This window comes from Cervus elaphus, chromosome 6 (genome assembly GCF_910594005.1).
Source record: "Cervus elaphus chromosome 6, mCerEla1.1, whole genome shotgun sequence".
Taxonomy (NCBI): domain Eukaryota; kingdom Metazoa; phylum Chordata; class Mammalia; order Artiodactyla; family Cervidae; genus Cervus; species Cervus elaphus.
Window position 1 is genome coordinate 43,354,607 of NC_057820.1, and position 27,987 is coordinate 43,382,593.

General features: G+C 43.0%; 1 protein-coding gene across 4 annotated transcripts in view; it reads left to right on the top strand.

Moving 5' to 3' along the window:
• Positions 1 to 27,978, top strand: part of HOPX (HOP homeobox) — a 31,300-nt gene extending 3,322 nt beyond the window's left edge. The window contains exons 1-3 of one of the 4 annotated variants that reach the window (XM_043906677.1): positions 18,757 to 18,878; positions 19,290 to 19,449; positions 27,174 to 27,978. In XM_043906677.1, coding sequence (XP_043762612.1) covers positions 19,306 to 19,449; positions 27,174 to 27,251 — 222 coding nt within the window. In that variant the 5' untranslated portion in view covers positions 18,757 to 18,878; positions 19,290 to 19,305 and the 3' untranslated portion in view covers positions 27,252 to 27,978. Of the gene's footprint in view, positions 1 to 18,756; positions 18,879 to 19,112; positions 19,450 to 27,173 lie in introns of those variants that run through there. The other 3 variants (XM_043906676.1, XM_043906678.1, XM_043906680.1) reach the window with 3 other exon arrangements.
• Positions 27,979 to 27,987: the final 9 nt, after the last annotated feature.

Below are 27,987 nucleotides of genomic sequence, written 5' to 3' on the forward strand. Positions count from 1 at the left end.
GCCCTAAGAGATTTCTTTTTCTGAATGAGTCTATTCTTTGTTAAATGCATTCGTCCTCCTCAGAGACGGCTGCCTTTCATTTATCTTTCTGAGAAATGGAAAGTCACCACCAGGTCACTACAGTAGAGATTAAGAAGTCAATAAATTCTGCTCCCAGGGTTCTATAAATGCTACCTGCTTCCTTCTCAGGGCAGAAGGCTGGCCCTGGCAGAGCAACGTGCCCAGGCTTGGTGACGGGGGGCCTCCTCCCTTAGGGACCCAGTGCTGCAGCCTGGGTCCAGGTGTCCCCTTAGTTCCTGTGACTGACAGACTTTCTTCCATTTGGAAAGCTTGCTGCTGCCGCTCTTGTTGGCAAATGGCAGCTCTACTAGGTAGGGCCAGCTTCTGAAGAGGTGTGTGGTCAGGGTGTTCTGAACCTCTCTCTGGGGAAGCAGAGTCCGCCTGATACAGGAGCCACACGGCACAGAGTCCCGACTGGTGAGAACAGCCGTGAGCGCGGAGGGGAAAGGTGAGCATCGTCCTGGGCCCCTGGGGACCAGGAGACCGCAGACCCAAGCTCTTGGCAAAGGATTAGACTGTTGCCAGCAGAGTAGCACCCTCAAAATTTGGTTTAATGCTGCTGATGAAGCCAAATGTTTCTTCTAATCTTACCATGCAGAGTTTTACAAAAAAAAAAAAAAAATTTTTTTTTTAAATAAGTGACAGGTTTGCACCACTGATGAAATAGGGTTGTAAAACAATGACAGAATTTCTACCTTCTTGGGATGACATGTCTGAATTTTCCCTTGATCTTTGTTTCTAAATTCTCTCAGTGTGGAACGGCTTACTTTTCTTGGATACACACATATATTTTAAGGCCGTGTCGTGATCTGTCACCCAGGTCAGGTTTTGGATTTTGTTGACGGCTTCCTCCAACTTGAAAAAGCCAGGTGAACAGGGCTATGCCATGGTGACATTGTTGGAGGGCTGGCCTGTGGCCCGGAGTGGTTTATGAAGTGCTAACCTGCCTGTTAAAAACCAACACCTGAGGAGGGACTCCGTGTTTCCACGGAGGGGCACAGGTTCAATCCCTGGTCAGGAACGAAGACCCTGCATTCCATGTGGTGCCACGCCCTCCACCCCCCAGAAAAACCCAGCAACTGAGGATCCCAAGGCAGCCCCTGGACCACACCCATCCTGTCCACCAGCCTTGGGCATGGAGAAGAGGCTGGAGGCTGCGAAGGAAAGGGCCTGTCCCACGCGGGGGTTGCCCGTATCTGCCCTCTTCCTGGCCCGGCTCCCTTAGCCTCCCCTGCCTGCCGGGGACCTTGATGTGGCTTTAGGGTTTCAGTGCTGTTGATTCTGAACATGGGCAGGGTCTGGGGTGTATGCGTGCCTGACCAGGCGGGTGCAGATCAGGCTGTCCTTTTTCATGGCTGGGCAAGTGCCTTGATCTTTAGGTGATACAGTGAACACTCCTCCACAGATCTCCGGGGTAGACAGGTCCTCGCAGTGCAGACAGCCTAGAATGGGAAGCAGAGCAGGAGTCTGGTGGTCAGGAACCAGTTATATTTTCAGCTCTACTTCAGCTATCATGGAATTTTAAAGCGGGAGGGAAAAGCCTGAAGCATCAGTTGTTCCAGTGGATTACTACTACTGCCTCCTTTCATTCTCAAAAATACCTGACCTTGAGCAATATACTATTTGGTCACCTGTGACTACAGTATATGAAGGTACAAGAGAGTAGGGTGAGTTGCCCTGTATCTTGGGTTAGTTGGAGGCTGAGCTGACTGTGAACCCAGGCCTCCCCACTCCTCGTTCCGGCCTCTGCCAAGTCACTCCCCAGTGATTCAGGTTGCCTGTGGGAAGCATTGTATCCGTCCTGCCTGGCCAGAGAGCTGGTTTATTTATACTGGCGCACCAAAAAGAAGTTCAAAGTGAATGCTAGGGGTTCAAGGAAACTTGTGATCAACAAATCACAGTCAAGTTACTCTGATATTTGCTTTAGGCTCTTCTTAGCGCATGGCCATGTTTAGGACATGATAGAAGCTCTTTTGAAAGTAGAGAAGTTGAGTTTCTCAGGTGGTACTAGTGATAAAGAACCCTCCTGCCAATGCAGGAGACTTAAGAGACTTAGTTTCGGTCCCTGGGTTGGGAAGATCCCCTGAAGAAGGGCAAGGCAACCCACTGCAGTATTCTTGCCTGGAGAATCCCATGGACAGAGGAGCCTGGAGGGCTACAGTCCACAAGATTGCAAAGAGTTGGACACAACCGAAGAGGCTTAGCACGCACATTACTTTTACCCATCCTCATATAATTTCTTATAATTTACTTCTGGTGGCTTTGATAAAAGTGCTCAAACATAAAAATCCAGTCGGATCATTCATGAATGAACTATTCTATCTTTATATGTTAAAACAAAAACAAAGTCACATACAACATAAAGCAGACACTGATCCCTTCTAATCTCTTCATGTACACTGGGCAGGAAACTGATGTCGGTCATTCCAGCTATTAGATCTAGATGGATCATGAAGGAAGCTTCCTGTAATTCTTAAAGGGCATGACAGATCTGTTTAGATAGTCTAGTTTTTGTTGATGTACTTTTGTTTCCTTCCTGTGTGCTTGCTCCCTGAGGAAATTTACATAAACGATTTCCCCTAGTGCTTATATTCCCTCCCTCCTTTCCAAATTTCTAGTCTACTGGTCCAGGAGTGAAATCTGTTTTTAAAAAATCTTTAATTCAACAATTTATTCCAGGAAGTGTCTATCACTTTATTATGTGTTCTTCACGCTCTTTTTGAATAGTAGAATAGCATCCTTTGGAGCTGACTAGAACTGAGGTTTGTGAAGCATGTGTGAAGAAAGAGGAAGGTCTTCTCCTGCCTTCATTAGCCTGGTACCCAGTTCAGGATTCCACAGTTTAAAAGGAAAGAGTCTTTCAAACTAGCTCAAAAGAAATAAGTCTATGAGGAGTGGCAAAAGGCCCTATGCTGTTTAAACTGGGTGAGAGGAGGCTAGACGGTCATTTGATGATGGTACTGAAGAGCATGGGGTACATGGACATGGAAGTCAGTGGCCAGCTACTCACCTTGCCCTTCAGGGAGAAAAGTCAGCCCAGGAGGGCTGCGGCATGAAGGGTATGAGGTAAGCTGTGAAATATTTCCTCGTTATGCAGCAAATACATTGGAACAAATCATACAGGCAAGCTCTGAAAGATGGGGCAGTCCAACAATATTTTCGTCTTTGAAGTCTTTTTTTTTTTTGTCTTTAGGCTCATGTCAAATAAACATATTCCTTAATTCATAGTACATACAAGACTCTTCTTAGGTTTTATATCTCATTCTATTTCTTTTGCTCTCCCAGTTTCCCTCTTTCTTGCTCTCTCTTTTAACTCAACACCACATTTTTATGGTCTACCTATGTTGCCAATTATATTTCTGATACTTCCAATGTGTTATTTCTAACTCCATTTTAATAGTCTGCTACTTAATCCATTGGTTTATCTAATCCTCTAGTTTTAGACATTTCTTCTGCCTACAATTCTCACAAATGTTGCTATAATGAATACCCCCACAGGTATATCCAACCACCGTTTAGATCTGGTTGGTGGAAGACAGGGGAATGGAGTGAAGTGGGCTAGATGGCCTGTGTTTTCTCTAAGCAATATGGAATATTGAATCACCCATACGAAATGGAGATGCCTGATATTGTAAGTTCTATTAGTATTTCACAGAGAAGGAAATGGCAACCCACTCCAGTACTCTTGCCTGGAGACTCCTGTGGATGGAGGAGCCTGGTGGGCTGCTGTCCATGGGGTCGCACAGAGTCGGACTCGACTGAAGTGACTTGGCATGCATGCATGAATTGGAGAAGGAAATGGCAACCCACTCCAGTGTTCTTGCCTGGGGAATCCCAGGGATGGAGGAGCCTGGTGGGCTGCCATCTATGGGGTCGCACAGAGTTGGACACAACTGAAGCGACTTAGCAGCAGCAGCACTCTAGTATTTCAAACATTTAGAAGCTTCCCTAAGTTTCTTTTATAAGACTTTAAAAACTGATTGAAATAATTTTCTAGAATTTAAAGAGCATGATCTTCAGCAATCACTCCTTCTCAATGTTATTTTCTTAAACCTGAGTTGGCAGTTTTAGAAGCATTTCATTTCTTTGTGTTGCTGACTGATTACTGGACAAACTAAATGAAGTATTTTAAGAAATCTTATTAGGAATAAATCAGAGTGAAGTTTCTATGGTGTTTTGCTACATTAATGATCGCAAAACCTGATGTTATCAGTTGCCCAACGTTGTATCCTGAACCACTGAAAGCTGGATTAGAACCTTAACAATGGTATCTTATATCTATACCATGCTTATAATTTATAGTGATATTCATAAACTTAATCTGTCTCACTGAATCCTACAACAACCCTGTAAGACAGGTGGAGTAGGATTATAGCTTCAATTGTAGATGAAGAAATGGAGGTTCAAAACAATTAAGTGAGTTGTCCAAAGTCACTTGAAGACTTAAGTACTACTGTTGGAAGGAGCATGCAGGTCTTCTGATGCTCCATCCAGGCTCTTTCTGCAAAATTATATCTGATGCTCAGAGAAAAGATCTACTGCAGGTTCAGAGCTAGCTTTCTGGTGTATCTGTCCTTTCCAATTATTTTGGAATTGTGATGTTAATTGTGATGTTAATTGTGATGTTAATGGTTAGGCTAGAGCTGCACGCCCTCTGTTTATCCCATTAGCTGAACACCTGTTCATAAAAACCACTCAATGGGGGGAAAAAATAAGGCCCATATAACTAAGTATCATGGCAACAAGCAGCATGCATGGTTGGACTTTGGCATCATTTGGAGCTCTACAAAGAAACCAGGTGCGTTATTACTTAAAGTACAGTCATAAAATAAGAATGGTAGTTGGACCATAAAAAATAATAATTGATTCAAGTGTATTTGTGCAAAGAGATAATTCCATTCTATCAAAGAACCTTTCCAGCAAATGCACAAACAACCTGAGGAAGTTACGCCTGCTTGCCCTGGGCAGGTTTCAACGGCCTATGAGCCAGCAGCCAGAACATCTACTGATCATGCGTGTGTAGTCCCATGAAGATGCCCAACTACTGTTCCTTACTAGGTAATTAGGACTCAGGCAAAAATACTATATAACCCAGAATACATTTTGAAAAACAATAAATCATGATGACATGTCACCAGAATTACAAATGAACAGTGCTCTTCAGAGTCAGGCACAGGAGCGAGATTATTTTCAGAAGGAAACTAATTTTTTAACATTCTAAAGTGACAGAATGGCCACAGAGAAATATGACAATTCTACTTTATTCTCAATTATCTATGCATGGTTTAGAGGGACCAAATTTTTAAAATACCAGACTGATTTCCATCATCAGCATTTAAAGTTTATGTTTATTTTTTATTTGGCTGTGCTAGGTCTTATGAGGGATCATAGTTGCAGCATGGGGAATCTAGTTCTGTGACCAGGAATGGAACCCAGACCCCTTGCATTGGGAGGGCAGAGTCCTAACCACTGGACCACCAGGGAAGTCCCAACTTTTAAGTTTTTGAGCATCCTTCCTTTTCTATGCAACAAACACATGCACCTCAATACTGACTTAATATAATTAATGTTCTAAATAAAACATAATTAGGAAGCTTAATGGGTGACACAAAAACTAATATTAAAAATATACTCTAAAACATAAAAAGAATGTTAATCTGCCCTTTTGATTTATTTGTGCCATTTTTCTTCTCCACAAACTTCAGAAAGTTGATCTTTTGTTACTTGATTCTAAGTTTAGTAGTGCAAATTTCTCTTTATGTTTAATGGTTTTCTTTAGAAATACCATAACAGAAGTCTAATTTCTTCGTGTGTTAGAGCATCAGACATTTTTCAAAGAGAAGGTTGGATGATTCAGTTTTCTGCACAAGTCTCATGCCTCCTGTGTCATCTGGTTTGAAAAGGCTTGGCTCTGTATCATGGAAATCTCTAGTACAAGCCATTTCATGTTATTTATGTTTGATCATATGACCAATCTCTGTTTGATATGCAACAGGTATTCACACTTACTAAGCTCTAGTACAACTCTGCTAACAATACCCAAAGCAGGCAGAAGCCCAAGCATTATTCACTCTGTGAGATAAATTCTATTCTGTGTATTCAAACTGAAATAAAGAGGAAAGTTAGGAAATTTGAAGCTATAGTGTACCCTCTTACCTTTTAACCATAGAGCTGCAACAGTATGCTTTCGTGAGAGCAAAAAGCAGCCTCCTATTCAATACTTTGGGTAGGTATATGTGGTCTGTCCTCAAGATCCTAATAAGGCCTACATCTTGCTAATACATAATAGTAGCTCAGATTGCTAAATTCAAAGGAGAATTTTTACTATCCCACACCAAAGTGAGAAATTTAACATTTTACATGTAATGAGGGGATTAGACATCCAGGTTTGCCTGGATATTTTTGATATATGCCTATTGCTCTGATGTAATTATTCAAGTATCCTTTTTACACTTAAATGTCATCACTCAAGTGAAGACAAATTATATGACCATGTTAATTTAACAGATAGACTGAATATTTAAAAAGCATCGTGGCTCAAAATGTTTCTTGGATCCCTTGGATGTCCTTTGAAGTAGAAACTAGGTACAATGTGTTGAGTAGATCATGGACATGGCCTAGAGGGACACTGTACTCCCCTTTCTCAGACCCGTGACATCATTAAACTGCTGAGGAAGAATAACATGAAAATTCAAAACCTAGGCCATTCTCATCACCAGAATTTAAAAAGAAAAACGATCTCAGAGGTCATCTGACCCAATAACTTTACTTTTTCTGGCTGAAGAAATAATCATAACACTCTTGGAAATGTGTATGTTATTTTACAGCTTTCTAAGTTGCTTCATGAGCATGATATTCAGTAATTTCACTGGATCACAACCAGAGTAAATAGGCAGGAAGGGAAGTTTTTATTCACATTTTACAGAGACAAGAACTAAATTTCAAATAAGTTAAAAAAAAAAAATCCCCAAACCAAAAAAACCAAACCTCAGCCAAGGTAGTGTAACTATTAAGTAGAGGTGTTAAAGTTGAAATCAGCTCTGACTTCTTGCTCAGTGATCTTTCCATTATTCCATACCAGTTTAGTATTTTCACTCATTCATGAGGATTTAACATGTATCTCCTACATATAATTCATCTGTTAAAGAAACACAAACATTCCCTCTTTAACTAAAGCTACATACTCGAAAGAACTTTATTTCTGCTTCTCTTTCCCTTCCCACCTACAAAGAGCTCTGGCCAGCAACTAAACTGTTCTTGTCTGACAGCACCACTTAGGGACTGGCTAAGGAAATGTGAGGCACAAAATCTTTTCTACCCCCTTCTTCCTTGTGTCTTGGGCAAAAGGATAAGGAGGAGAGGACCATGCAACGTAACCTCTGTCTTTTTCTTTACCATTCACATCATTAATCGTATCCCAGATGACCTACTTTTCACATCAGTCTTTCTCAACATTCCCCTTTTCTTCTTCTTCCTCTTTCCCCCTCCTTAGTTCATCTAGGACACACAGACAAAATGTAGTTCTAATTACTATGCCTTCATATCAAGACAAAGAAAAGCCATAATTTTGGAGTGAAAATAAAGTTGAATCAACATGCGTTTGATCATAAGCCTTCACTGCACACCCAATAAAGTGTCAGGGACTATTCTGCATACTTCACATGCATCAAAGTTGTGCTATAAGCCTCTAATATTCTCAAAACTTTCCCTGCCAAACCCCTTTCATATCTGCACCAAAACCTCATCTCTCTAAGTCAAATTTTAATTAACACTCCTTTTTTTAAGCATTGCTTTCAAAATAAAGAAATGATTTCTTATTAAATTTCACTAGTATAATTCATCAGGATTATTTTCTATTCTTTTCTAGTTATAGCATTTCAGTTACACTCCCTTTTGTGGGTTAGCCTGGGATTCTATCTACTATCATTATAATACTATAGTTTATAGTATTATTTCTAGAGAAAAATTTCTGAATTCATAACAATCATAGTGGAAGTAAACCTTTGAAAAGCAACCTGCTTACAAAATGGAGATCTCCTCTAAGAAGATTGTGGAAATGGGATTGCCCTCTTTCATTTGCCAATTTCTTTCCAAGGAGGTACACTGAGTGCTCCACTTATTTCACAAAAGGAGTCTGAGGTTTTATTATTGATTTTCACTGTTTTCCCATGTTTCCATATACAAATCTTTGGATTAGAACATGAGTTGGGCTATCAGTGAAAAGAACTCAGTGTTCAGGCAAAGAATTTTATGTCCAGAGTTAATTAATGATTAATTCACTGCTGGAAGTCATTCACTTCCAACAGTTTTTCATATCTTGCTATTTTCTGTAAATGGCTATAGAAGGTCTGGACTGCTGAAGGATTTGTTCCAACAATAGTCTTAGGAGGTTCCTTAATCAAGTCAACAAAACTGTGTACATGTAAGGGTTAAAAATAGCAGCAATACTCATTAAGATCCAGCTGATCTGGTTGGAGCCAACCCATCTGACCCATTCTGTCAGATGCTGTAACTCTTTCTCATTTGTATACTGTATTATTCATATAATGTCATCTTTCAATTACATCTGTACCAATTAAAGAAGAGCATGTGGGGGGGAGTGTGGAAAGCTAGCCTGACTGGTGGTGCTGCTGGTATTAACTGAAATCACAACTAATCCATTTAGCTGGGTCAGAGTCATGTCTGGTCACCAGGGTTGAGAAGCGTGTCACATGGAGGAAGCTCTGCTCTCAGACCAGCCCCACCCCACGGAAACCGGAGCAGACAGGGGACACAGCCTCACTCCTCCCCAGAGCACCACTCAGCGTGACTGCCCCCTTCCCACAATCACCTGTCAAGGCGCTTCTATCTACCTGGCTACTTGTGCACAGAGGAAAGGCAGTGTAGTGGTTAAAAACATGGATGCAGAAATCACACTTTCTGCGTTTTAATGCCTGCTCTGCCACTCACTTGATTTGTGACTTGGAGAAAGTTATACACATCTCCTTGGGGGAAGTGTATAATTTCCATCAGTTTACACATGTATTAAGTGGAGACAATAAGAGTGTCTATCACATAGTATTATTGTTCTTCTAACAATTAAATGAGTCAATATGTCTAAGACATTTAGGACTGTGCCTGGCACATAATAATTACTCAATACATACGTTGTTGTGAGGTTTCTGTATCTGATTCGAAAATAGGAGTCAGCTCTGTGTTGTTTGGGGCAGTGAGAACCAAAAGGCATTATTAGGAGGCTAGAATGTTAATTTTTCCAGTGTTATGTTTTGGTTTTAAACATGGCCGGTCCTGATTGTTGAAAACATAGAGCACTGTCTTCCTAACTTTTATCCTAAATCAAGTCATGCCAGGTGACATTGGCTACATTCAGTTCAAAAGACACACAATGAGCACCTATTAAGTGGTAGACACGCCTAATGAATGCTGGAGAGATGGAAATGTGTAAGAGATGACATAAACACCAAGGAAAGCCTATAATTTGGTGGGGAAGACAAGCCCATGAACAAATTATTTCAAAACGACTTCAATTTGGTCTTTATTCTCATAGGCTAAGACAGACTCAAAAACTCTACTCACCAATTCATAGAATAATTGTTCCTGCTTATTAACTTCCTCACTACTCAACTTCTGTCCTAGTAATGCTTTCTCATTAGTAGATGAAAGTATAAGTTAGGGAGTGGTGGTGAGGAATGAGCAAAGAAACTAATATTTATGGAAAATATCAACAGCTAAGTTCAAATCAATATATAATGTGTAGAACTGCTAATGAGAAAACCTGCCACCCCCATCTGGTTAGTACTGAGAAGTTCCATCTAGGAATATCTCTTAAGATGGAGCAATATATACAGCATTTGATTTTTTTTTTTTTTAAAAGGTTCTGATTTCAACCATTGTGCGTTACCATTCCAGAAAGATAAAAAAGGGATTGAAACTCAGAAAGAGTAAAACTTACGATTCTTATCAGTTTGCTACCCAGAAGATGTCCTACTGAACTATGGTTTTTAAAAAACAATAGTACAAGGACTGGGGCTTCCTAGGCGGTGCTAATGGTGAAGAACCCTCCTGCCAGTGCGGGAGACACAAGAGACATGGCTTCTATCCTGGGTCAGGGAAGATCCCCTAGAGGACAGGATGACAACCCACCGCAGTATTCTTACCTGGGAAATCCCATGGACAGAGGAGCCTGGCGGGCTACAGTCCATGGGGTGGCAAAGAGTCAGACACGACTGAAGTGACTTAGCATGAAGACACGCATAAGGATTTCCCTGGTGGTTCAGTGGGTGGGACTCTGCACTCCCAAAGCAGAGAGTCTGGGTTCCATCCCTAGTCAGGGAACTAGATCCCACATGCTGCAACTAAAATCCCACATGCCACAAGGAAGATCCGGCACAGCCAAATAAGTTAGTTACTTTAAAAAATAGTATTTTCCATAAGCAAACACTTTACAGTTTAGAAACACTTTCCTTACAACGATATCATATGAATTTTACAACAGAGCTGTGAACTAGACTTAGGTGTGCATTATTCTACCCCTTCTTTCCATGAAAGAAATATGCAGGCTCAGCAAAGTGATATTTCAAACAATTAATGCCCAAGATTTCTAGTTGTTTGACCATTTGACTACATTAACTCAAGTTTCAGTTTGCTTTTAATTCTGCTGGGTTTCCTGAAATAGAGGAGCTTCTAAGGCAAGAGGAAAGCAAGTCTAAAGAGGAGGACCTGGAAAGTACTAATTAGTACCGAATTAGCAAATACCCAGAACCCAAATAAAAGTGTACATAGGATATACAGAACTTAAAGCAAGGCAGCATTTCATATTTTTAAGTCTTGGCTTAACTCCTAAGAGATATGCAACCCAGAGCAGGGCTGAAACACTGAAAACTAAATCTGATGATACCTTCGCCTAACAAAACTTTGAGAAATGAGAGGTACTTGGGATGGTAGCATTGCTGGTGACCAGTTGGAATGAATGAATTCAAGCACTCAGCCTTCCTGCCCCAGGGAGTCAAGTGCAGCATGTTTTGGGAGAATAAAGCGTGCTTGTCATTGTGAGCTGGCAGATGGTTCCATGTGTGCCCATAGCTGTTACGCTGGATCAGAATTTAAGAGTTCAGATCTTCCCAGAAAAACTTGAATGTTTCCCCAAAATGTACTTCAAAGTGTGGAGTCAGAACAAAACTTGAAAGGGGGTGACTTCATTCTCTCTGTTGCCTTGGTGTAGATACTAGGGCTTTCCCAGGACAGGTGAGGAATTCTGCAAGAGGGTTGGGCTGTGGCCACCACTAAGGGAATGAGACTGGAGAGACCAGTCAGTCAGAAATGGCCTGGCTGCCCCAGTTCCAGTTCTTCACTAAAGGGAAAGGCCATGACTATAACTGGAGCTCAAAGAGCCAAGTAGGTGATTTAATCATATCTTAGAATTTTTGTGACATCAAAAGAGTGTAAGGAGACTGCATTTTGGAAGTAGGCATCAATCTTGCTCATCACATCAAAAGCTGACGTTACAGCTGTGGCCAGAATAAAAAGAATTCTGAGTCTTCCTCTGATGCTGTAGATAAGTTAGTTAACGTTTCTTGACCACAAAGTGAAGTCGCTCAGTCGTGTCCGACTCTTTGTGACCCCATGGACAGTAGCCTGCACCAGGCTCCTCCGTCCATGATATTTTCTAGGCAAGAGTACTGGAGTGGGTTGCCATTTCCTTCTCCATTTTGACCACAAAACAGGACCACTTCCATTCTGATTTCTAAGAGAGGATTGTGAGCAAAACTGAAAGAACTAATAGGAACCCGCTTTTAAACTGGAAGGCAGTACCCCCATGATCATGGTATTGCAGTTCAAACACTGAGCACATTAGTTGATCTCACATGTTTATATCCTATTTTAAGCCCACAGCCAAATAATCTCTTTTATTCTTCCTGCCTATCCCTACCTCCTTTCTTCTTCCTTATTCAGTCATTTTAAGTCCATCTCTGTTGTGTTGATCTGGAGACTTTGATATTTGCTTTAAGGGTGCGGTAACAATAAACTGACATGGTTAACACATTTTTTAAGTGCAGAGTCAAGTCCTGACTCCCAGAAGCTCTGTAGAAGGAAAGATAGAAACATTTTTAGCATTATACAGACAAAAGGTCTGCTGTAATTAGTTTTCCATCCATCTTTCGTATTGTTCTTGGTGACAAGTGGAAATAACGAGCTAGCCTGAAGACAGTCTAAACTCTCCAAAAATACCTCACATCTCCTTCTGGGCTCCAGCAGGAAACACTCTTTTTACACACTACATAGTGAACATATGGAAACTTAGAGCATCAAGAAGCTAAGCAGGATGGAAACATAAACAGCTTCAAGAAGGTTTAGATATTGTTCGTGGACAAAAAAAAAAACCTAACCATTTTGGAAAAAAATTTAAAAGTTTGACAATACAAGTGTTCATGAGAATGTAGAGCAAAGGAAATGGTGTCCACTGCTGGTAGCAGCACAGTTTTTCTTATTTTTTCATTTGCAGTTTTTTAAAACTAATCTTTATTGGAGTATTGTTGCTTTACAATGTTGTTAGTTTCTACTGTACAGCAAAGAGAGTCAGCTATACATATATATCCCCCTTTTGTTTGGATTTTCTTCCCATTTAGGCCACCAGAGAGCACTGAGTCCCCTGTGCTATATTAGCCCCCTGTGCTATATTAGCTATATTAGCCCCCTGTGCTATATTAGCTATATTAGCCCCCTGTGCTATATTAGCTATATTAGTCCCCTGTGCTATATTAGCTATATCAGCCCCCTGTGCTATATTAGCTATATTAGTCCCCTGTGCTATATTAGTTATATGAGTCCCCTGTGCTATATTAGTTATATGAGTCCCCTGTGCTATATTAGCTATATTAGCCCCCTGTGCTATATTAGCTATATTAGCCCCCTGTGCTATATTAGCTATATTAGTCCCCTGTGCTATATTAGCTATATCAGCCCCCTGTGCTATATTAGCTATATTAGTCCCCTGTGCTATATTAGTTATATGAGTCCCCTGTGCTATATTAGCTATATTAGCCCCCTGTGCTATATTAGCTATATTAGTCCCCTGTGCTATATTAGCTATTTAGTCCCCTGTGCTATATTAGTTCCCTGTGCTATATGAGTCCTCTGTTCTTATTAGTTATCTAGTTTATACATGATATCAATAGTGTATGTATGAGCGGTATAGTGTAGTTTTGTTCAACAATTTTGGAAAAGAAGTTGGTATAATGTTGTAAAGCCACTAGTCAACATACTTTATGACCGGTTCCACTCCTAGAGAAATCCTCCTAAAAGTGCTTCAGAGAACATAATACAAAAATGTTAAGAGACACCATGTTCATAATAGCAAAATACTGGAGACAACCCAAATATTCACCAACAGGAAAAGACATAAATACATTGTAGTATATTCACTAAATGGAAACAACTGAATATGAATGAACTTCTCTACATGCTAAGATATGAATGAATTTTGGAAACATGTTGATGGACAAAGCAATTCACAGAATTATATATAGTGTGATATTGTTTTTATAAATCTCAAAAACATAAAAACTTTTTAAAAAGCTCTTTTAGGGATTCATACATATATGATAGAACTAATTTTTCCATAATATTGTAAAGTAATTAGCCTCAAATTAAAATAAATAAATTAATTTTTAAAACTAAAAATAAGTAAATAAAAAATAATTTTTAAAGAAAAATACTAAATCTTCTAATTTCAAGGTAACAAATATTAAAAAAGAGAAAAATATAAAAAAGAAAAATTTTAGGTCATCTGTAGTCCCACAGTCTAGATATAAACACTGTTAACATTTTGTTGTATTTTCCTCTTTTTAAACAAGTAAAATTGTAATCAATATAGCATTAAAAAGTCTTTTCCTATTTAGATTTGGAACCTTGTTTATCTGAAGACAGCAATGATACTATGTGTGTAGGTGTATTCATAATCTAATGTTCAGTTTTCAGCTGTATTACATAAATTGTCTATGTAAATGATAACTTAAAATTTAGCGTTTCCTGCATTGGAAAATTCAAGAATTTAGAGAATCGTTTGTCAAGGTTGACAAATCTCTTCCAATGTAATCTTTGATTTCTAAATCAATTATGGAAATTTGTATGGTAATAGGCTGGAAGGAATTTTCCTTATGATGATCTGCTGTCTTAATTCTACTCTTGGAGTTCCCTGGGGTCTCAGTGGTTAAGAATCTGCCTGCCAATGCAGGGGACGCAGGTTGGATCCCTGGTCTGGGAAGATTACACATGCCGTGGAGCAACTAAGCCCGTGGGCCACATCTGCTGAGTCCGAGCTCTAGAGCCTGTGCCCTGGAACAAGCGAAACCACCACAGTGAGAAGCCTGTGCTCCGCAACAAAGAGAAGCTCGTGTTCACCACAACTAGAGAAAGCCCATGCAAAGCAAAGAAGACCCAGCCCAGCCAAAAATAAATTTAAAAAAATTCTAGTCTAACACAGGAATGTCTTTTTCTATGAGGAAGGGGCTATATGTATAAACTTCATTGTGAAGCAGAAAGTTAACACAACATTGTAGAGCAATCGTACTCCAATTTAAAAAAAAGAAAAAGCTTGAAAGAAAAAAAAAATTTTTTTTTTTAAGATTTATTTCATTTTTTGGCTGTGGTGGGTTTTTGCTGCGGCATGAAGGCTTTCTCTAGCTGAGGTGAGCCGGGGCTGCTCTTCATCATCTGCTCTGACTTCTCATTCCGGCGGCTTGTCTTTTCATCCCGATGGCTTATCTTGCTGCATGGGCTCAGGAGTTGTGGAACACAGGCTTAGATGCTCCTCGGCACGTGGGATCTCAGATTCTTAACCACTGAATCACCAGGGAAGCCCAAGGATATGTTCTATTTGAAAAAGATTTTTAAAGGGTATTTTATTATTTCTGAATTTTTCAAAGCATAGTGAAATTTCTCATGATAATTCATATGAAAGGTAAAGTGTATAGTGTAAAGGTAAAGGTATAGTGTAATGTCTAAATTTCTTCTCCAATGTGTATTTTTAGGAGTTATTCCTTTAAAACTACCTCAACCCACTGTCTGCTCAAGTGTTGAGATGATATACAGCAGCAGAGTTAGAAGGTACTTTAAAGCATCTTTACAGTATAAGAAAGAAGAAGTCCTAAATGTTTATAGTTTATTTTAACGATTAAGTTGCAAAAGCTTGTGAGAGCCGAAATACTTTTCGTGTTTCTGCCATGCTGGCTTCCTACGGTGTGGTTTTGGTTCAGGAGGTCTGTAGTGGTCCTGGATGTTTCTACAGGTGATTGTAAGTCCCAGCACGCATGAGAACTACTGTTCTAAGCTTAAAGACATTAACCACCAGGTTCATATTTGAAGAACAAATGAAAACAAGAAAAGTCCTTTCCTTTAACACAGCCTTGTGTTAGCCTGAGGAAGCAGATCAATATTCTACCCCTGTGTGTCAATTTCTGAGAGACACTGGCAGCCGGGGTGATCCCCCCGGCACTCCATCCGGAGTAGCTCAGTAAGTGACGAGGGAGAAAACTCTGCTTCCAAAGACCCACCACTTTCCTTGGAGAAATGGTGGCTTGTTATTGTTTACACTTAGGAAAATACAGAATGCTTCAGGAGCTCGTTGCTCCCAGAAAGTCCACAGTGAACATGGAGACACAGGCTAAAGTAACTTGGGACATGACCCTGAAGAATGATCCTTCTGCTTCCTTGGTTTTGTCGGTTCACCATGGGACGGTTTATGAGGAGAATCTGCCACTGATCACTTTTTTTTTTTTTTCACATGTATTTATTTGACTGTACTGGGTCTTAGTTGTAGCTTATGGGATCTAGTTCCCCAACCAGGAATTGAACCCAGGGCCCCTGTATTAGGAGTGAGGATTCTCAGCCACTGGACCACCAGAAAAGTCCAGGAAATCCCATGCCACTGACAACCTTTTTCTCTTAGTTTGGTATTTGCGGCATTACAGAGAGGTCAGAACGGCTGGGAAGGGGAAGAGAAGATGGTAAATGTGAGCCCAGAGGGATTTCTGCAGGTTCCAGCTAGTAACACTCTCCATGACCTGGTCCATATAGGTAGATGCTTTCAAAAAAAAAAAAAATAAGTAAATGGCTATAGGATTAGGGGACAAAGGTAAAGCTGTAAGATTGGCACAAATGTCTCTCCAGGCATTGAAATTTATAAAAAAGCCAGCAGTTTTCATTTAACCTCATGCAAAGGTTTATGTATTGTCTTCTTGCAACCACAAAAGAAAACACAACCACAGGACTCTTTGAATGTTTCATAAGATATTAATAACCACAGCAACGATACAACTTATGCTGAGTAAAGTTTAAGAAGCTTTAAAATATTTTTAGTTCCTTTCATCTGACATTGTTTAGACTACCTTCAGAGATATTTTTCAACCGTTTCCTTACTGGAAAGAGTTGAGAAGTTTTATAAGGCCAAGGTTACTAGGGTGATGTGATTTATAAATTTCCTTTGAGAGAAAGAGAGGGAAAGAAGAAATGGAGGAGGATCAGCAAACACATGTTAACCAAAGAGAGCTGACACAACAGAGACTGAGTTTTGTGGAATAAAAGGTAGAGATCTCTACTGTGGTTAGATCTTCTATCCTCATTTCTAGAAATCAAGTTTGTTTGGTGTGCCTTAGAAAAGTAGGTACTTTCTAATGGTCCTCCCATAGCAACCAACCAAGTCTAATGCCCTCAGTCAAATAACTCAAGGAGTGCTTTAAAGCCAAGTGCACCTATCCATAAAACCTCATGCGAAGTCCTGTAACAGGGAGCCACAAAAATATAAGAGAAAATGCACCTGATTAATAACGTGTCACCTTTGAATCATATAATAATGGTTAAGAAACGAAAAGAGGAAAAGAGTACATGAGGAACAGTCCTTGAATCTGAGCTCAGTTTAGAAATCTGTGCGTTTGATGAACACTTCTGGAAGACCAGGGATTCTACAAAGCAGCAGCAAAAATTTTCCTGGAAGAGCCACCATTAACTGTGTGACTGGAAATAGTTGGATTCTTTCTAGGGCAAGGAATAAACTCAGAGGCAGCAGTTTCCTCTTGCCTGTGTTTTCTTTCTTTTTTTTTTTTTTCCAGGCAAAATGAGCAGTGGTGGGTGGTTCCAGTGGGCAGCTTTGGCTGGAGTGGGTATCCTATGAGGTCAGTCAATGCCCATTCAAAATAGCAACAAGCCCCTGCCTGATTTTTTCTGCCAAACTGAAGACAGGATGGCCTGTTGAGAAGGGTCTAGAAGAGCAGTGCTGAAACAGAAGCCAAGGCTTTCCATTCCAGGATGCTGGGCACCAAGGTTCTTTCCAGCTTGGAAGTTCTGTGTCAAAGAAAGAGGCGGACAGGTACCAACAGGAGAAGAGGCATTTACGGCCTGGCATTAACCTCTTCCTGCCTCAGCACTGTGACAGGCATCACTGGGACAGATTTTAAAGTTGGGGAGCACAGAACTGCCCAAAAACACCGAGATTTCACTATGACCTAACAACTGGTTTGACCCCAGGATCTCTCACAGTAGAATGATTTCTTGTCTCACCGGAAACCCTCTTCAAGTGACCAAGAGGAGACGGAAAAAACATTTAGGGAGCCCAGGATGCAGGTCACGGTAGAAAAGTGTATCACAGCCTCGGGGACGTTATGCAGGCAGGTCAGTGGACTGCGGCTCACCCTCAGGCACAGACTACATCAAAATCCACTCAGGATCGTGCTGACTGATTTTGCGATTGTTTGTTAAAACAACAAACCAAGGTGTTTCCCACACATGTGCTTGTCTTTTACTGTCAGTGATGGCAAGTCCTGACCTGTCTGTCCCAAGTCCTCAGCCAAGAACTTGAACACTCTAACTTCCTATATCTCAATACATCTTAAACTAGGGGAAGGGGAGGGGTGCACATCTGCCATTTTTTAGCCCCATTTCAGAGGCTACTTAAGTATGAGACATGCCGCAGGAAGTCATGTTGCCTCAAATCTGCTAGAGCAATCCATACATGCATGCTAAGTTGCTGCCGTCGTGTCTGACTTTGTGACTGCATGGACTGCAGCCTACCAGGCTCCTCTGTCCATGGGATTCTCCAGGCAAGAATACTTGAGTGGGTTGCCATGCCCTCCTCCAGAGGATCTTCCCTGACCCAGGGATTGAACCTGCATCTCTTATGTCTCCTGCATTGGCAAGTGGTTCTTCACCACTAACATCATCTGAGAAGCCCTTGCTAGAGCAATGTTTGGCTCTAAAGTAAGGAAATATAGAAGACCTTGAAGCTGGTCAAAGACCTGTTCTCTTGACTTTGCAGTTATTTTTAATACAATCACAGGGGATGTCTGATTTAAAAGATAGTTGCTGTAGATCCTCCTCAGCTGGGTTTGGGCTCTGTTTTGGAGATCCTCATCTAAAGAGGTTCATAGTGAAGTGGGCTCTACTGTACCCTGCTGGAACCATGTCCGGGCCACCCTGGGCCATGAACAGCCGGTTGACAGGAGGCTTCCTACTCACACCTTTAGTTTGAAAAACCTGGGCTAAAGGGATGGAGGAGGTTGCAGATTGCAGGGTGACTCACACAAGCCCTCAGGTGGAAATTTCTCCTGCAGCGGAGTCCCTGGCCCTGGGAAGTGCAGGGGTGAAGCGCTGCGGACCTATCTCCATTGTAAAAGGGAGAGATTAAAAGCGCCGCCCCCAGTTTCCCAACTTTCAAAAGTAACTTCTGTCCTCTGGGTCATTTCTCTGAAGGAGGTGTGGGGTGTACCGCCCTCCCTGGAGAGGCTGCAAAGTGCTAAACCGCTTTAGAGGCAGCAGGGCTTGCAAGGGTGAGGAGTCCCGCCGTGGAACCGGGCTGCCAGCCCAGCTCTCCGTCAGGACTGTCCCCAGGGCAGCTCCCTCTGCCCGGAGGAAGCGTTTGAAGGCGGTTTTTCAAAAATCACCGCCGCTCTTCCTCCACTCCTTCCTTAAAGCCTCAAGGCGGGGAGGACGCGGCCGCCTCCTCCTCCCGTTGTCCCAGAGCAGTAGCCCCGGGGAAACCTGTTGTAAAAACAGGGGTGAGGGGGGAGGCCCAAGGACGCGCAGGTCTACGGGGGGACCCCCTGGGCGCGCCCCCGGAAGGGCCCCGCGCAGGCTCCCGGCACAGCCTGCAGCGCTGGATACCCGCTGCACCCGAATCGCCGTTCCCCCCTGCACCCTGCCCACAGCCTCGCTCATCACCGCCGCTTCTCCCTCCCCAGCAGCCGCGCCGGGACCATGTCGACCGAGACCGCGAGCGGCCCCACTGAGGACCAGGTGGAGATCCTGGAGTACAACTTCAACAAGGTCAACAAGCACCCGGACCCCACCACGCTGTGCCTGATCGCGGCGGAGGCAGGCCTCTCCGAGGAGGAGACCCAGGTGAGCCCCGGCGCGCGCCCCGCGCGCCCACACTGTCGCCCCTCCGGACAGCCTCGATCTCGGGAAGGGGAGGGCCTCCCTCACCCTCGGCTCCCGCCTGGCCTTCTTCCCCCGGATCTGTCAGCGTTTCTGCCGCACCCCGGGAGCCCAGACCTGCATCGCTTCCCGCGCAGCATCCCTGCTTCTCGGCTCCACCCGCGCCGGGTCTGCCCTGCACCCCAGCCGCGTGTCTCCCGCAGGAGCTGCTTAGAAACCCCACGCCCACCCTCCCGTCTGCTTGATTTTGCTCTCTCCCCTACAGCCAGAGAAAGCACGCTCTCCTCCCGCCGGGCTGGGAGCCGCGTCTCTGGGCCCACGTTTGTCTCGCTTTCCCGGGTTTAGTTTCTCCTCTGGGCTCTGAGCGAAACCTTCCGGAGAGGCGCCGTGGGCGCCCACTGAGCCCGGCGTCCACGAATCCAGTCCCAGCGGGAGTGTCAGAGCTGGACGGGATCCTAGTGATAAGCTCTAAATTCAGTCCTCGGGGTTGGTAAACGAGGAAACAGATTCAGAGGGAGGGAATTGTCATGATGGCCCAGGTCGTTATGCATGCTCTTGCCACCACATCTCGCTGCAGCTTCCGCTCAGCTGCAGAACTAAAATTGCGGGGAGTCAGGGAGATTTGGTTCTGATTTTTAAAAATTCCACGGCTCTAAGGAGATCTAGGATCTTTTTTTTCTGGAGTTTTCTGACAAGGTAGACATCTAACATTACAACTGAAGGGAGTGAAGAAAGAGGTCACTGTAAGTGCATTGATTTATTTATTTTAAAAGCTTCTGTATTATCCTGAAAATCGTTTAGGACAGAGAATGTAACACTGCCCAGGAAGGAGTACTGGCTTCTTCAACCGACTGGTTTTTGTTTGTTTGTTTTTTAACCCTTGCCTAAACTCTGACTTCTATTTTCCCTTTGGTCATGGAAAGACAATTAGTTATGCTTGATAATACCACTTGGAACTCCTCTAGCATCTCTCCCATGGGAACCCAAAGCACTTCACACCAGTAGTCTCAAATCTAATGCAGAGACTTTCTTATTCTTCCCATTTTATAGACCAGGGCATCAGACATTTTTTCTCTCCTCACCATGAATCATACTTAGATGAAGCTTAAGAGCTTGTAATGGGTGCTTCAGTGGATCCTAGAATCAAGACCCCAAGATACATCTTGGATCCCAAGTCCAAAATGATTTTTACTAACTAAGCCTTTGAACGTAGTGGGCTACAGTCCATGGGGTTGTAAAGAGTTGGACTAACACTTTTTGGAGAATTTGCCTGTAGGAGATCCTCCCATTCCTAGGTCAAACAGAAAGTCAAACGTATCTTTTTAGAGAAGGAAACAGCTGTCTGGCTAACCAGAACCAGAACTTAATAGAAGGTGATTTAGTGTAACCCAAGTCTAACAGCTCATGTTTCTGTGAACCACCCCCTCTTTCCCCGGGAGGCAGCCTGCTGAACTTTTGTCATTTAAAATCCCACGCTATATTTAGAAAAGAGGAGTGATCAGAGAGACAGTAACTCAACTTCTTAAAAAGAAAGCTGTGGATTCACTGTGGGCTCTGTGAAAGTGTTAGTCACTCAGTCATGTCCAAGCTCCTCTGTCTGTGAGATTTTCCAGGCAAGAATACTGGAGTGGGTCACCATTCCCTTCTCCAGGGGATCTTCCCCACCCAGGGATTGAACCTGGGTCTCCCACATTGCAGGCAGATTCTTTATCATCTGAGTCAGATTCTCCCTTGGCAAGTTACTGTCATTCCCTTACCCGTAAAACAGAATAATTACGTTGACCTTTAGAAGAGATGATACGTGCCACCTATTGTTCCAGGTATCCTCTAAGTATTAAATCCTTTGTTTTCCACAACAATGCTGTGAAGTAGGTACTTTTGGCCCATCGCACAGATGAGGGAATGAGACACAGAAAGGTTAAATAATTTGCTTAAGACCACAGCTGGGAGGTGGCAGAGCTGGGATCTGTTCCCTGGGAGTATGGCCCCCTGGCCTGGATGCTGAAACACCTTGCTGTTTTCTCCCCACAGAAGAGAAATGGAAACAACTGGGTGGGGTGGGAGGAAAGGACTGAAAATTCAATTTATGTTCTCTTTCTTCCTGGGGGAAAAAAAAAAAAAAACTATACCATAAATGACAGTCATCTCAGGCTGCATTCAGTCTTTCCTCAGGATATATCTTATATGAGAGAACTGAACTGAAATCAGGTTTGAGGCAGGAAGAAAGAGAGGGCACCCTTCTGTAATCAAGGTCAGCCAGTTCAGGCCCCTACACAGCAGTTTCCTCCACCCTCTAAGGCAGCCCTTCTCCCATCTCACCTCTTCTTCCACCCTCAATGGGCAAATGGTCGACCCAGCTCAGAAGTGAGCCTTGGCGGGATGAGTCAGCCTCATAGCAGGGCCCTTCGCTTCCTTTTCCTGCCACAAGGCCAACACCTTCTTCCTCCCCAACATTGCCACAGCTTGGCTTTACCCCTCTGTCTTCCAGCACCAACCACAAGGAAGCATCTGAGACCCCAGAGCTCAGAGAGAGGCGAAATTTACCAATTTCAGAGGAAGAGGCTTCCTAGGTGACCCTCTGTCGTCTCTTATCAGATTGGATCTCATCTTCCAACTTCCTGTCCTCCCCACCACCCACTGCCATCCCCTTAACCTCTTGCCAGCCCTCCCACCCCCGTGGGCACTGGTGGGTGGGAATGGTTTCCCTGGAGGGACCCTTTAAATAACTGATGGAGGCCAACGTGTGCTGGGCCTGTGTATAGGCAGTGTCTGGTATCAATGCTTTCTCTGTTTCTTTTCTTTATTAATGTTGCCTTTTTCCATAAGAACAGATCGTCAAAGCCAAGATAATATTTATTTCACATGCTTGCTCCCTTTATGCCTAATACCACCCACTTCCAGAATTGGATTCATATTCTTTTTCCTAGAACAAGGAATACTAGAAAAAGAAAAATAAGCATGCTATGCTACTGTGAGATATTAACAGTTAACTCAAGCTGATTCACACTGCTGATACTTTGACAAAAGTAAGAGGGACTAAAAGGTTAAACTGTCCCCTGACTGGGGACTTTGACACCTTTATGGCTGTTGCACTGTAGGACAATGTTCTCTACTTGGAGGGGACACCAGCAGGAACCCAGCGTGACGTGAAGGATGCTCTAATGGGAATAACTTTTTAAGGTGCATTTGCTGGGATCCTTGTTGTTCAGTCATGTCTAACTCGTTGGGACCCCAGGGACTGCAGCACACCAGGCTTCCCTGTCCTTCACTAGGTCCCAAAGTTGGAGCAAACTCCTGTCCATCGAGACCATGACGCTGTCCAACCATCTCATCCTCTGCTGCCTTCTCCTTTTGCCGTCAATCTTTCCCAACATCAGGGTCTTTTCTAATGAGTCAGTTCTTTGCATCAGATGGCCACAGTACTGGAGCTTCAGCTTCAGTCCCAGAATGGATTTTTTTCTCATGACAGTAATTAGATTTCCCCTATATTTAAATTAGATAAACTTTACAGAATCCCAATCCCTGTGTCTTTTATTATTTTGAAGTCAGTGTGAGAAGGGGCTGGGAAAGCTCTCATCAATCCCTTGGGAGGTTAGGATGATCTGCCATTTTCTATTATCACTGATTCAATCCCAGTGTAGTTGGCATTGGTTCTTAGATTGGTTTCCAGAATTTTTATCTCCTTTTAACATCCTGGGATTCTTCCCAGAACGCTGGTTTTAATTGTTAGATGCTTCATCAGTGAAAAAAAACCTTTAAAGGTCTCCTCCTAAAAAGAATGAAATGTTAGTTACTGGAGAAAAGGATAGGAACAATGTTATTTTGCCTTAACCCTTCTACATCACAGGGTCTAATTATCATCTGTTCCCTTGGAGTAAATAAATCTCCATCAGTGGGTGAGGCTAATGAGGGCATCCATTTATAAGCAAGCAAGGGATGAATGTCTTTCCCAGGGGATGACTGACCAAAACAAAGAAGAGGAGAAAAACCAGGTGGAAAATTAGTCTCGACATGAGTGAGATGTGATAAGATTTCACTCTGAAGGTGAAAAAAAGCAAGCAAGGTGTTTAATGCTTTTTGTTGCTGGTTTGCTAAATTATTACACATGTGTGTGATTTAAAATATATATCTTTAGAAAATAGCTGAGCTTTTCTTGAGCCTCCCTGATCCCCCAATGCTAGGGTTCAATTTATTAAGCATTTGGATGCCAACTCACCAATTCACAGATGTGGTCATTGCTGAAGTTATTTTCAGTAACTGTATATTAATATTCTGCTTCATTACTCATGTAAGAATTGGCTCTTCTGAATGAGTCCAGCTCAATCATTTTGTCCTAAATGAATCCTGATAGAAAATGAGGCTTTCTCCCTCCAAATTTTAATTAGTTGGTCTGTAAAACTCTGCCGTTTATTCAGCTCTAGTAACTGGAAATTCTGTTGAATCAGACCTTAGAGCCGCAAAACCCCAGCAGAGGCACCTCGTTAATGAGACTGGAACCATACTGCCCTCACAGCAGGTTCCAGAGTTAACTAAATACACGCATGGATCACCAAAGCGAATATGCCCATCTTTAGCAGTAGAACATGGGCTGCAGTGTGAAGTGTTGGTCGCTCACGTGTGTCTCTTTTTGAACCTGTGGACTGTAGCCCACCAAGCTTCTCTGCCCATGGAGTTTTCCAGGCAAGAGTACTGGAGTATATAGCCATTGCCTTCTCTAGGGGATCTTCCCCACCCAGGGATTGAACCCCGGTCTCTGGCATTGCAGTCAGATTCTTTATCATCTGTGCCACCAGGGAAACCCAGAACATTGGTTAAGGCCACCAAAAATACATGAATTCTCTATTCTCCTTAAGGAGGGAGACCCCTCAGGAGTGAAATACTGCATCCAGAAAGCAAGCCCTAAGAGAAGGTTTCCCTAAGAGCAATAAGCTGCCACACCAATAGTACAAAGGTGTGTAAGACCACAGATCTCAGTGACTGTGTAACGAAGTCAGTGTGTAGACACTGTTGAACAGTTAGGGTGACATAGAGGCGTGGTCCCTTGCTGTTCAGCCAGCCGAGCCTTGGTGCAGACCCTCGACCATCCTGTCTCCTCGCTTCCTTCGAGCTCTCAGGCCTTGAGACACAGAAGCACTCCTCCCCCTGTGGTCCTTGCCCTTTCTTCTCATCTTGGGTGTATGCTGAAGTGCCCTTTGACTCCCTAGATCTCTGTAGAGATGAGGTCTCCCCCAGCGTGGCCCTGGAGCCCACCCTGTTTTTTGGGAGGCTGTGCAAAGTCAGAGACATCTAAGTGTCCCCACACACTCTCCACACCATCTCCATCAGAACATCCCAGGTCTGGCGTCCGTCCCACAGCTGTGTTCCTTCTCTCTGCTTCCTTTCTGTCCCCTCATCTACTGGCCCCTAGAATAGGTACATTTTAAGTTCATTTTGTTTTTTAATCTGTGTTTGTTTATTTGGCTGTATTGGGGCTTAGTTGCAATGCACAGACCCTCTAGTTGTGGTGCATGGCCTCAGTTGCTCCCAGGCATGTGGGATCTTAGTTCCCTGACCAGGGATCGAATCTGCATCCCATGCATTGCAAGGTGGATTCTTAACCACCAGACCACCAGGGAAGTCCCAGGAATAGGTAAGTGTTAGAAACCCAAACAGGACAATAGAAACTCCCTAAGCTTCCCTCTTCACTTATAGTTGAGCTGACTGGCGCTCTAACTTCCTCAAGTTCTCAGAGCCAGTTGATTAGAAGAGAGCTTCCTGTTGGCAGGGCCCAGGACTGCAGAGCCCCCAGCAGTCACCTGCTCAAGCAGTGAGGTGGAGAAACGGTGTGTCACGTTGTGTGAAAGGTTGGGAAGAACAGGAGAGTAAAGCCTAGAGGTTCCGTCCCTCCCATAGAGCCTTCTTCTCATCGTCTCCCATGTCGATCAACGCTGGCTGCTTCTATGCCTTTACTCTTCCCTCTTCAATGTTGTTTTCTTAAAAATCCAGATCCCTTCTGGCCAACCTTGTTCATACCCCAGACTCTTCCCCAGCATGGATCTCCTCATTTCCCCTTTGCAGAATTCTTCACCCCTCGGTGGTATAATAATATACAAGCATGTTGTAGCTCAGTCGGTAAAGAATCTGCTTGCAGTGCAGGAGACCTGGGTTCAATCCCTGGGTTGGGAAGATCCGCTGGAGAAGGAAATGGCAACCCACTCCAATATCCTTGCCTGGAAAATCTCATGGACAGAAGAGCCTGGTGGGCTGTAGTCCATGAGGTCGTAAAGAGTCGGGCACAACTGAGCGACTACCACTTACTTATGATCAGTTGTGTCTGACTCTTTGTGACCCCATGGACTATAGCCCCTCCAGGCTCCTCTGTCTGTGGAATTTTCCAGGCAAGAATACTGGAGTGAGTTGCCATTTCCTTCTCCAATGGTATAATCTCAATGGTGTAATAAAGGCATCTCTATATGTATAACTGATGCTTTTGAACTGTGGTGTTGGAGAAGACTCTTGACAGTCTCTTGGCCTGCAAGGAGATCCAACCAGTCCATCCTAAATGAAATCAGTCCTGAATATTCATTGGAAGGACCGATGCTGAAGCTGAAACTCTAATACTTTGGCCACCTGACGTGAAAAACTGACTCATCGGAAAAGACCCTGATGCTGGGAAAGATTGAAGGTGGGAAGAGAAGGGGACAACAGAGAATGAGTTGGTTGGATAGCATCACTGACTCAATGGACATGAGTTTGAATAAGCTCCAGAAGTTGGTGATGGACGGGGAAGCCTGGCATGCTGCAGTCCATGGGGTCAAAAAGAGACAGGAGCGACTGAGCGACTGAACTGAACTGACTGATATGTTGTAAGGCAGTTTTACAACATACGAAGAATGTTTTAGCCTTTCATCTGGGCCTTTTCTAAATCCATGGTTAATTTTGTGAGGTATGAATATTTGGGTCACACAAATCTAGAAGATTTTGAGTAAACGGGGAGTTCTACTCTATCTTTCCTCACTGCTCAGCGGCCCTGGAGCAGGAAAGACTGGGCCAGACCCCTCCATAGATTCCCCCAAAAGAAGTGACCCAAGGTTGGCCAGTGCTTAGTTTTTCATTCATTTTATTCGACAAATGCTAACGAAGCACTGGTGGATGACTGAGGCCCTTGGGATCACCCCACATTGATGAGGTAAAGCAGCTATATAGATTTATCTGGGGAAACAAGGAGATGCTTTGATCTCTTTTATCACTCAACAAACATTGATTAATCTCTGTTAAGCCCTTATGCGAGGGGCTAATAGTGGTAAGACGGATGCAGACTCTGCTTTCATGGCTCTTATCTTTTAGAACGAAATGTAGACTAAAAGCAAGTGAATGCACAAGTTAATGAATTCATTACAGATATTCAAAGTTCTGTGAAGGTAACCAAGTATTAAAATAGAGACTAAGGAGATGGATAGAGAATCTACTTTAGATAAAATGGTCAGGGAAGGCTTCAGTGAGAAGGTTTTATTTAAGCATAGGAAATAGCATGTGCAAAGGGCCCGAGGCAGAAAGGTAAGGATCACAGTGAGAAGATCCAGCCCCATGGGCTCATTCTTACTTTCCTTTTTTACAACTGGGTCACAGAAGCTACTCTGAGAAAGGGAGAAAGGGAATGGACATTTTTCAATCTATGACAAGTAATCTTGCACATTTTCCTCCTCCAGAAATGGTTCAAGCAGCGCCTGGCCCAGTGGCGGCGGTCTGAAGGCCTACCCTCTGAGTGCAGATCCGTCACAGACTGAGGAGGTGGTGGGCATTGGTGCTCCCCTTCATGAAGACCATCTGCTATTTCTCTTCTCAGCTTCATCAAGCTATTTTGGTTTTTCAGTGTAGCATTGTTGTGTCCCACTGTTAGTTGTCCTGCTATTTAACACAATGTTGTATTTTTTAAAATGTACATAACTAGAGAAGATAATAACAGTTTTTCTGTGTGCAAGCACGTAGGAAGCTATGTGCAGCAGCTTCTGTGTAAAGCAGAGGTGTGGCTGCAAATGATGTGGCTGGCATTTCCTTTTGAGTCATGATGACAGATGGTGTTAAAAACCACCTAAGTTTCCTTTTGACCATCACCTCCCAGTAACAATTTACTGTTAACATCCATTTCAGAATGGTCAAGGCTTCTGTTGAAAAGACAACATGACCAAGAGAAAGACGTATTTCCTTCTAATTCCACTAAGTCATTTTCCTTGTGTTTCATTTAATACATTGAGTGAGAATACAGAGGGACTTTGAGTCATGTGGATTTCATAAAGCAATTCCTTGGATTATAGCTGAATTAACTTGGAAAGCACTCAGGCTGGAAGACAGAAATTCCAACTGGCAAAAATCAAATAACTAAGGGGAAAAATCCACAAAAGTCTTGAATTTCCCTTATTTAAATACATTTGTCGATTTATTTTGCTAAACAACATGAACTGCTTTTTGTCTCTGAAATGATGTTCTAAATAAAACCTTAACATTTTGTGAAAATGCATTGAG